At 37.6% G+C, this 10,476-nt stretch overlaps 2 protein-coding genes across 5 annotated transcripts; one reads left to right on the forward strand and one right to left on the reverse strand.

The window, feature by feature from the left end:
• Positions 1–285: 285 nt before the first annotated feature.
• On the forward strand, positions 286–5,146 carry LOC122020896. Of its 4 annotated transcripts, none has more exons than XM_042578936.1 (7): positions 288–571; positions 661–1,138; positions 1,431–1,570; positions 1,718–1,800; positions 2,051–3,664; positions 3,750–3,915; positions 4,290–5,146. In XM_042578936.1, exons 3-7 carry the CDS (start codon positions 1,489–1,491, stop codon positions 4,952–4,954), a joined length of 2,610 nt encoding a protein of 869 aa, XP_042434870.1. In that variant the 5' UTR covers positions 288–571; positions 661–1,138; positions 1,431–1,488; the 3' UTR covers positions 4,955–5,146. The 4 variants fall into 4 exon arrangements, with proteins under 4 accessions (XP_042434869.1, XP_042434870.1, XP_042434872.1 ...); XM_042578938.1 differs by having other exon boundaries at positions 661–753; XM_042578937.1 differs by having other exon boundaries at positions 288–480.
• Positions 5,147–5,668: 522 nt separating this feature from the next.
• Positions 5,669–9,584, reverse strand: LOC122020052 (SRSF protein kinase 3-like). Its single transcript, XM_042577773.1, has 4 exons — positions 9,171–9,584; positions 7,669–8,448; positions 6,481–6,528; positions 5,669–6,417 (listed from the first exon to the last, which is right to left on the reverse strand). Exons 1-4 carry the CDS (start codon positions 9,348–9,350, stop codon positions 6,100–6,102), a joined length of 1,326 nt encoding a protein of 441 aa, XP_042433707.1. The 5' UTR covers positions 9,351–9,584; the 3' UTR covers positions 5,669–6,099.
• Between the last annotated feature and the right edge of the window lie 892 nt (positions 9,585–10,476).

The following is a 10,476-nucleotide window of genomic DNA, read 5'->3' on the forward strand; positions in this document are numbered from 1 at the left end:
GCAGCTCATGTGTTCAGATAAGAAGCTAAGTCATGAGTAGGAGAGAATGAGATCATGCTACCGTCCTAATTAAAGCAAAGTTGAACAAGCTTTTGGTGACCTCAGGCCCCATTTGTGTCAGAGGCCTTGTGGCAGTAACTTGTTTTAGCAAGTCCCTACCATGTGAGCTGTTGAATGCTCATGATCCATACCTCAACCTCTGTATCAGGCTTACGTGCATGAGATGCAAGCTTAGATTAATGGAAGGTCCTAGGCCTTTGAACATGGGTTCCTTTTATTTTACTCTGTGCTCCTTGTTGACCTTAATGAGCTGCACTGCATTCTGAAAAATGCAAGGAGCTAGCTAGCTAGCTAGCCAGGCATGAGATAAATGTGAATTATCTGAAGATGGATCGAGTTGAATTGGTTGGTGGAAAAAGGAGAAGTGGTCCACTGAGAACGATCCCGAGTCTGCTTTGATGAAACTGCAAGCAAAAGTAGGTAAGAAGGGGAGTGCTGCTCTGCAGTAGAAGTAGAACTCAACAGAGTGAAAGAAAAAGAAGAAAGCAAATGAAAAGATTGAATTATTCGGGTCATTGTGTTAGAGTTCTTTGTTTGAATTTTATGAATCAGAAATGAAAAACTCATGTCGACGCTGAGACGGTTCATGATTTCCTCCAGATTGCACAGAACAGAGCAAGGTCATCAATCAAACAAAGTGGGCGGTCAGGGGTTTTCATTGATTGATTCTCCCCATTGTCATGTTGGAGATAGGTAACAAACGCACTCTAACTAAAGCTTTCGTATCGCCTCCAAACTGTCTATTATATGCCACCAATGGAGCCACCCTCGTGCCCAAAAGCTTTAACCACCACCCGATGTCCTCGCCCTCATGAGCTGTATAAGAGAAGAAAATAGAGAGTTAAGAGAGATGCTGGGGACAAAAGACCTGATTTTGGAGAGGTTATTGCGGCAAAGATTGCTTTTTGGGAGAGGTTATTCGCCATTATTGCAGCAAAAATGACGAGGAAGAAAAGGAGAGTAGGCAGCTGCTTTCCAGGTGTTGTTGTCACCAGTGGAATCTTCTGCAACTCGAGCCATTTCTAGGGTTCCAGATTGGGAGTTTGCTCGGCGCCCGCGCCATACGAGTGCAGTCAAGGTGTTTGCTTTCGATCCTGAGAGAAGGATTTGTAACAGAAAACTATGGAAATAATGCTTTTTTTTGTTTTGTTTTTGAAAAAAAAAAAATCATGAAGAACTGCTGTTCAAAAGCTGGCATTTTGCTACGAGTGGTTGGCCAACAGCTCAAAGCTTGCCTGAAATAATACCACTCCCTTTCATGTTTTGCCATTACTGTTACCTCTGAAATGCAAAAATAATATCAGTACTATCACTCATTTGCAAATTGCCAGAGTTTTTTTTAGTATCATCTTAATTTGACTATCTTGCAGGTTAAGAGTTGATCATGAGAAAATTTTGATAATGTGTCGAAGGGAGCATCAGTAGAAGATGGTAGGAGTATTGCAGTTCTTCGATTTCGGTCAAACCAGCTCCTCCCGCAAGTTGCTGGCACTCAATCGACACAATAGTGGTGAGATTACATCTTGCAAGATGTAAATGTACATGGACCTATAACTTTCTTTTAAGTTAGAACTCAAGAAAACATTTACAAACCTTCAACTTTATTGCTCGAGTTAAATTTTCACTATCATAATTCCTGATCTTTCTGCCTTCACAGGTCTTGAACCTCCTAGAAATAGCTTAGAGGTTCCTCCTATGAATACTTATCATAATTTTCAACTGGTTCATGAAGACATTCAAGTAAGTTGTTGGGTTTAAGAATTGTTCTTCAGAGTATTCATGGCTTCTTTAGGCAAGCATTTCGCTGATTTAGCAATAATAGAACCAAAATTACTATCATTTGTGTATATCTGAACGTACATGCTTCTGGTTATGTTTCTGATTCGGTACTTGAGATTTTTCTTCGTCGATTTATGTGAATCTTCTTGTGGGGATTTAACAAGAACCGAGAACAAAAATTGATTCCCTTTTTATATTCACATGATTTCAGTGCTCAGGTTACTATAAAGAGGACATTTGCCAACAATCTCACACCAAAAAATTGATTGCTGTTGAAAGGCTCCACAGAACAAAGGATCAGCATAATAGACCCAGTGTTGTGGCTCGATTAATGGGAATGGAGTCACTGCCTTCAGACACCAAGCCTACTATACATCCGAAAGAGTTAAATGATCATAAAAGGCTGAGAAAGAAAGCCAACTTTGTTTCTTCAAGTCGACAACCATCATTTATGACCAAGCCAATTGAACATCCAAAAAATTTGTTTCCTTGTGACATCAAGCGAGATTTCAATCCACATTCAGGGATCTATGAGATTGATAAGCCACTGCCACGAGAACATCCTCAGGAGGAGTTGTTGCAGAAATTCAAAAAGGAATTTGAGGCATGGCAAGCATCTAAGGTACAGGAACTCAAACATGATCCTCTACATAGGAGATATATGAATACTCTTTCACAAGGCAGTCTCAACAATGAGAAAGTGTCTCAGTATCATGTTCCATCAGCTAGATCAGTCATAGATCATGATGAGCAAGCGAATTTTTTGGAGTATGAGGAGTCTGTGAGTAATATCGATGATAATGGGGCGACAAAACACGATGCTAGCACCACTGTGTTTGATTATGGGCAAAGTATGTGTGTTTCACCAGGAAGGATAGTGATTCTCAAACCTAATCTTGAAGTGAATGATGGCATTGAGGAGTCCTGCTTATGTTCACCATTGATGTTAAAGAAACAAACGAATATGCACGATTTTCTTGAACAGGTAAAGGAAAGACTCATTGTAGAAATGCAAGGAAAGCCAAGAGCTGAGATCACAACTAGGTGGACTGAACACGAGATTTTTGTCAGCGAAGCATTGGCTGATTCTGAGCAGATTTCATCAAAAACATTCAAACGAAACGGAGGACCGGTTTCTACAGGTGATAAGATTGCCACGGTGCAAACAAAATCAACAAGTTCATACAGAAATGAAATCCAATTCAGAGGAAAGAGTTCACCAGGGTTTATTAGCATGAATGCTACAAAACCATCAGAGAAAATGGAGGATGTTTTGAAGGATGAAACAGACAGAGATAGCATTTTGATTTTTCGACAAAAGCCTATTACATATCTTTCAAACAAAGAAGTAGAAAAAGAAACATTCAGTACAATGCACCATTTTCTGAACCAGGAAAATGCCAATTTAAGTTACTTGGAGAAAAGGAAAGCCCTTAATGTGTCAAAATCTTTTAGGCGTGACCAGACACATGCATTCGATGATGAGAGTGAGTCACCAAAGAACCTCATAAGGTCATATTCAGCTCCTGTTTCAGGAACTGAATTCAGGAAACTTCTTTTAGAGGACAAGAATGTATTGACAGCGGCACACATCCATCGGACGCATGAAACATCTGATAACAACATAATTGAACAAAGGAAGGCAAAGAAAGATGGTTTTAACATTAGGAACAGAGTTTCAAGTTTGAGGCAGAACCTCATGCTGAAAAGTAAGATTTTTGGGAAAAGGAGACAACTAATGGATCAATCACTGGAAGACGAAATATTTTTCATGACAGCCATCGAAACCACACCATCTGTTCTTATGAACATAGCCTTTGAACAGGCAAATATCCTATCAAAATAGATGATTCCTCTATAGACTAATACTTTGAATACAAAATTTATTTGATTGGAATTGATGTGTTCAGGATAACTCCACTGAGGTGCCTCCAAGCCCAGCATCAGTGTGCAGCAGCTCCTATGATGAGATCTGTAGGCCTTACTATCCGAGTCCAGTATCTCCATTGGAGGCGCTTTTCGATGAAGATTTTCCATCCCTACCTCCCTATGAAGAACTAGATTCCGATCGTCAGGGTGAGGACTTTTTTTCTTGTCTATTCATTACAATAGCCTTGGCATTTCCATGATTTTTTTTCTTCACATCTATCTGTTCTATATCTTCATAAATAGTTGAGTCATGAATGTATTTCAATAAACATTAACACATGGAAGCAATCAAAGGCCTGTCACTTATTATCAATGACTTTTATTTTAGATACTAACAAAAAGATTCTTTGCCTAATGAATAGAGAAACTAGTTTGTTTACATGGAAGAACTTGGAAAAGAGAGTCACAGCATGGATTAATTGAACCTTTAGAGTGGTTGCTGTATCGTTATAATGATTTATTGCATTCAATCAAGACACAATTTACCTTAAATTCTCTAATTGTAGTCATTCTTGCATCAGATACTAGTTATCTTTTTCCAGAGTCAAATTTTTCAGAAGAAGTTGAGTATGATGGATCAACAGAAGCAAAAGGTGAGACAAAACAAACAAAAAATGAATTTCAGGAGTTTGAGTGCACTGCCAAAGCTTATGTAAGAAATATCCTCTTCACCTCTGGCCTGTTTGAGAAAAACCACTCTGATCAAGCACTTTGGGAATGGGGCACTCCAAGAAAACCCATTTCCATGCTAGTTTTTGAGGAAGTTGAAGAAACATATCAAATCAGCTGCAACATGGACAGTAGCACATCCCTCCTAAATGGTGGCAACACTGAGGTAAGTCACAGAATCCTATTCGATCTACTGAATGAGGCATTGATGAGGGCAGTCCAGAATTCAAAGCCTGATTCGGCATTCAAGAAGTGGGATATCGGCAAAACGAGGTTACCACATGGGAATGAACTGTTGGAGACTTTGTGGCAACAGATTCAATTGAACATATGTCCACCTGAAGATGAGCTATGCTCTATACTGAGCATGGTGGCTAGGGATCTGAGCACTAGCTGGTCCAGTATGTTACATGAAGACCTTGATATAATCTGCGCGGACATGGAGTCCCTGATTATAGAGAATTTGACTGATGAGCTTGTCGACAACTTGGGTTTTAGCTGTGTTCAGTGTTATTAGTATGATTTATTTGAATTTTCCAACCATTCTTGGGTACTTGTGCTTGGGGACTCACATTACTCAACCAAGTTACAGTGTTGTCTATTTTTATTGGTTTTTTTTCTTTTAGTTCTTGTTTTGAAACAAAGTGTGGATAATGTATTCTTGCTATATAGTGGAATAAGAATAATAAGTATAACATTGTGATGAAAAGGGTCCTTGTTAATAAGATCTCATAGTGTGTGATGTGAATCGTACAGATTTGATGAAGATAGGTGAAGTAATTAGTTTATCTAAGATTGAGGAGGAAATCAAATTTACATATAAAAATTATATATATATATATTTTACTATCAGTACTTCATATGACATGTGCATAGAAAGAAAGTTAGTTTCAGTTGAAAGTTGTGTGAGAAACAAAGTGATTTTATCAAAATAATTATAAAAATTTGAGTTTTGTAATCGAAATCAATTTGTTTTTGTTAGATTTATAATTTTGCTACTTGACAAAGCATTTGAATAATAATATCACTATTCCATTAACAAAGGGTAAAGCGACAAGAGTTAAAAAGATTTTAGAATTTTAAAGAGCATTCTTTTAGGGGGCGTAAAATGCAAAGGACAATTATAATTTATCCTTCAAAGTATACCTCTTCCAAAAAAAAATGTCAGGATTACAACATCATATGACTTTGGGCAAATAATTTCAGAATGAAAAAGGGAGGTCCACACCAATAATGAAATTTTTTACAACAAATAAATTAATGGAAGTCCTCAAATAATACACAAGTTAATGATGTTCACACAAAAAAGAACCCCCAACAAGCTTCAGCCAGTATAAAAGAAAACTTTAGGTTGAGGGTATTCCAATATCGGAAACAGCAGGAAGAAGGTTAGCATAAATCCTTGTGATGACCTTTACTTATTCCCACTCATTCCCCAACTAGCATAATGATCACATACAAAACCAAAAAAGAAAAACAAAAATTTTGCACAAAACATATATGGTAGTATGTTGTTGTTAGCCCCATCTCACTGTGATGAAGCTGCTTTCTCCAGTGTTATGATGGTGATCCAATTTTGATTTAAGCAAATCAGAGGTGGCGTAGAAATAATCAACTTCCAGCTAAGAGAATACTTGAAGTGCGTCAGAAACAAAAAGTTCCTCAGTTCACTGGAACTTTGAGCTTGCTCATGCCGATCTCCAGCTTCCCCACACTGGCTTCATTTTTTTCAACACCAGGTTTTGCATCTTTAACCTGTAGCCATGGATGCTGCAGACACTGAGCGGCAGTAGGCCGCTTCTCAGGACAAAAATCAAGTAGAGGGCAAAGGAACTCAGCGAATTCACGAGCATCATCCTGGGGGAATTTGTATTTCTCAACCAGGAGTTTATCAAATGGCCAGAATTTGAGTCTTCGGATCCTCTTGAGGTCTCCATACCTGTCGAAGTAGTCCTTTGACCGGGACCCTGTCGTAGCGATCTGAGCAGATGGAAGTGGTTAGGTGATATGAAACAATAACAGAGTTATAATAAGTAAGCTCACCTTTTTGGGCATCTTTCCGAGGAGCTCCATCATCAAAGCCAAGTGATCCTGTCATGAGGTTCAAGTCAATTGCTGGAAATTAAGTCATAAGAAAACAGGAACTTGTTTCCAAAAAGAAAAATGCAGATTGGTCTATACAAGCAGTTCTCATTTACACAATGCTTTTCAAATCCATTGCTTCTTCAAACAACAAGCTCAGAAAGAGTCAAAAAATGCTAAACATCACTTGGAACAAGAATTTGATATAAGAATTGTCCCTAAATGTTCGACGTGTTCATGGGCAATGGTCAAATAGCATAAGATTGTCTTTGAATTCCTTACTAGCCAACAAGAAACTATCCAATTCTTAGTACCTAAAATGCAGCAATCACCTGCAAGTCAACGTAATGGCTAACCAGTGTGATGTGATATCAAGTAATACAGGAGATGCTTTGTTGCTGCAAATAGATAACAGTGATAATTTAGCCTCTATTACACTTGTTGCTAATTTTTTCATCATCTGAATTGTTTATTTTGTTACATATTAATCACTAGATCGAATAGGTAATTAATGATGATGCAATACTTCCATTACTTATCTCTCCTTTAGCTAAATGGCCAGCTAATACAGGCTAATATAAAGACTCAGGTCTTGTAGAACTGCACCATGCCTCGTTAACTCCTAATTCTCTAAAAGAATATATTGACCCATATTTTTTCTGATAAACAATGAAACCAGCATCCTAGAAACATTTTTTGGAAGCTATCTTCAACATATTAAGGGTCAACTTTTTGCCAAATTAAAGAAAGTGTTTCTCTAGAACAAAAAAGGATTCTACTATAATAACAGATCTTACCACAGTGAATGATCAGATTCATAAAACTAAAGACATAGGAGTGACAAGAAACTTGTCTAACATTAGCTTGGTTTCATGATACTAAAACACCTTGTTGTCGAGATAGATATCACTAAAGATTCAATTTTTACTAAAATTCTACCTGGAGGCATTCATAGAGTCGACTGTGGCTTTAACTAGTAACCAACTTTTTGATAAAATGTGGAAGTATGACTTCTCACATAAGCATATATAGGCTACCTTTTTAATAAAATTTCTAAATTGTCTCAAAACAGCTTCTTACTTGCCTTATTAATGTTCAAAAACTATAAAACAAAAGAAAACCGTGTTAACATACAGGAAAGAGTCATACCTCATCCTCACTATACCCTTGACCACCTTTTGGAGTAAATAACATATCCCCAGTAGCAAGCTCATAAGCCATGCAAGCAAAGGACCACATGTCTGTAGAACAATTATATCCAGCACCAAGAATTACCTCAGGTGACCGATATTGTCTAGTCTGTATATCATCAGTTAACTTCTTGTCCGACCAACAAGCATTCCCGAAATCCACAATCTTGGATCGAAGATCAATCCCATCCAAGCTCCTTTCCTGCAGTGCCAGATCTGTAGTTGATGCTCTTCTCTCAGAGATCCTTGCCCTTGCCTGCTTTGCCCTCTCCTTTAGTCTCTTTTCAATCAAATTGACCACTGCTGTCCCATTGGGGTTGCCTTCTGGTCGCTCCAGGATTGGCGTGAATCCAGACCTGACTGGGTCTTTTGCAGGATCAATGGTGGAGATCAGAAGAACATTCTCCAGCTTCAAATCCGTGTGAATGATACCCAACTCCCTGTGCAAATAATCAAGACCCAACAAGATAGACTTGCATATGTATTTCACCCTGTCTAGCCCAATGCCTTTGTAGCGGTTGTGCTTCACAAGTCGAAGTAGGCTATCGCCAAGGAACTCAACTACCAGGCAGAGATGCTGCCCGTTAGGGCCAGAATGCTTAAAGTGATCAATTAGTCGAACTATGCACTTAGAATTTGAGGCATCCCCTTCTGCAACTGCAGATAGAAGTTCAATCTCATGGAGAGCAGCTTGAGCAAACTCTGGTGCACTTTTTTGAATTTTGAGAGCAACAAAATTCTACAGAACATCGAAAAATGAACATTACATAGGCTCATAGGCAGGTTGCCAGAATTGAAGAACTTAAGAAGGCAAAGGAAAACAAATTAAAATAGGAAAAGGAATGCAAATAAGGGGAAAAGAAAATTAAAAATAGGAAAATGAATACAAGAAGAACGGATAGAAACCGAAACAGAGGTAGAGTGGGCGTACAAGCATCCAGAGCCAAAAATGAGGAAAAATTCATAGTGACGTATGATGCGAACCACAGATCAGTCGTCACGCCAAGCGATTATGCAGGCAAAGTCATTATAAGAACAGATTTGAATGATAAAGAAATTATAAGTTGTCCGATAAATAATATCAAGTAATCAAACCGAACGAAGCAATTGCGGAAAATTAATGAAGCGTGATCAGGAGTAGGTTCCGTGTTTGACCATTATTGAACAATAATCATTAATCCGTACATTGATTGCAGAAAAGCGCCAATAATTAATCAATCAAATAGATGATCGAGTAATTAAGTGCCAGTTCAAAGCCAATCCGCGAAGAGATAAACAACAAACGCGCGTAATCGCATATAGAACTTCAACAATTTATCCGAAAATTTCTATCTTTGACGACGATTCACACAGAGATCAGCCATGAAAGCCGAGATCTTTCCCTGCGGAATCATTCGCAGGGATAAAAACGGGAACATCACAAGAAGAAACGACAAAAGAAGATTCGTCAAGAGAGCGTACCGCGGATCGGGTGTCATAGGCGAGCCAGACGGTGGAGAAATGACCCCACCCGAGCTTCCGCTGGGCGATATAGCGCCCTCCGGCGAACTGATCGCCGACCCTGACCGCATGGTATCCTCCCTTGCGGTAGGCGTCGACGCCCTCGTCCTCCTCCGATCCAGACGACGAAGAGTACGGCATATTCCTCTTCTCCCCTAGAAGCTCTCACCTTTATCGCTGCCTGGCTATCTCCGAAGGATCCCAAATTTCTCGCGAGCTAAGAAGAAGGCGACGGAAGACGAGGGAGAGAAGGAGAGAAGAAGGGGGAGGAGGGACGCGGATCTGAGGAGGAGGTGGCTGGCGATGGCTACAACTGGCCGACCGAATGCGGAGGAATGGGTGACCGATGACCTCTTTACCAATAAAGGCTTCGGACGGAGACTAGACCAGTGCGAGGGAAGGAAGGTCCTCCCAGCACGAATCGTGAGCCAATGGAGACAATCGACGGCTCATATTGCATCAAGATGCGCGATTATGTCGATCATATGTGAATGGAGAAGATGAACCGATTTATTAGATGTGACGGTGAAGAATGTATTTTGTTCACGTTATTATGTATAATTTTGATTATATAATCATATAATTAAAATTATCGGAAATAAAATATAATTAAATATTATTTAGTTTTATGTAAATAATATAATAAAAATATATTTATTTGAAAATTTTAATAAATAACTTAATTTAATATTTTACTATATTACCCTTAGTTATAAAATCAACCATATATATCTTTTAAATTCTATAATTTTTTTTATTTTTTATTTTTTATTTTTTATTTTTCATATTTTTCTTTATTTTTATATATTTTTTATTTTTTCTTTTTTTTTAATTTAAAGTGTTTTTTTCTTTTTTTTTAATGTTTTTATTTTATTTTTTTATTTTTTACGTTTTTTATTTTTTATTTATTTTTTTATATTTTTTCTATTATATATATATATTTTTTAATTTTTTTTACTTTTTTTTTCTATTTTTTATGTTTTTTTATTTTCCCCCCATTTTAAAATTATTTTTTAATTTTATTTTACATTTTTTCTATTTTGAAATTTTTAAATTTTTTTAATGTTTTTTACATTTTTTTTATTTTTTTTTTAAGGGGGCGTTTGGTTAAATGATGGGAATAACTATGGGTATGAGTTTGATAGTAGGGTGGAATGGGAATAGTAATGGAAATGAAACCCACCAAGTTATATGGGTTTGGTTGATTCCCATAAATCTGGTAATCATTTCCAAAATGTGATTCCCAAACCCACAATCCAAACACTAT

The sequence above is a fragment of the Zingiber officinale genome, chromosome 9A (genome assembly GCF_018446385.1).
Source record: "Zingiber officinale cultivar Zhangliang chromosome 9A, Zo_v1.1, whole genome shotgun sequence".
In the NCBI taxonomy this organism is placed as follows: domain Eukaryota; kingdom Viridiplantae; phylum Streptophyta; class Magnoliopsida; order Zingiberales; family Zingiberaceae; genus Zingiber; species Zingiber officinale.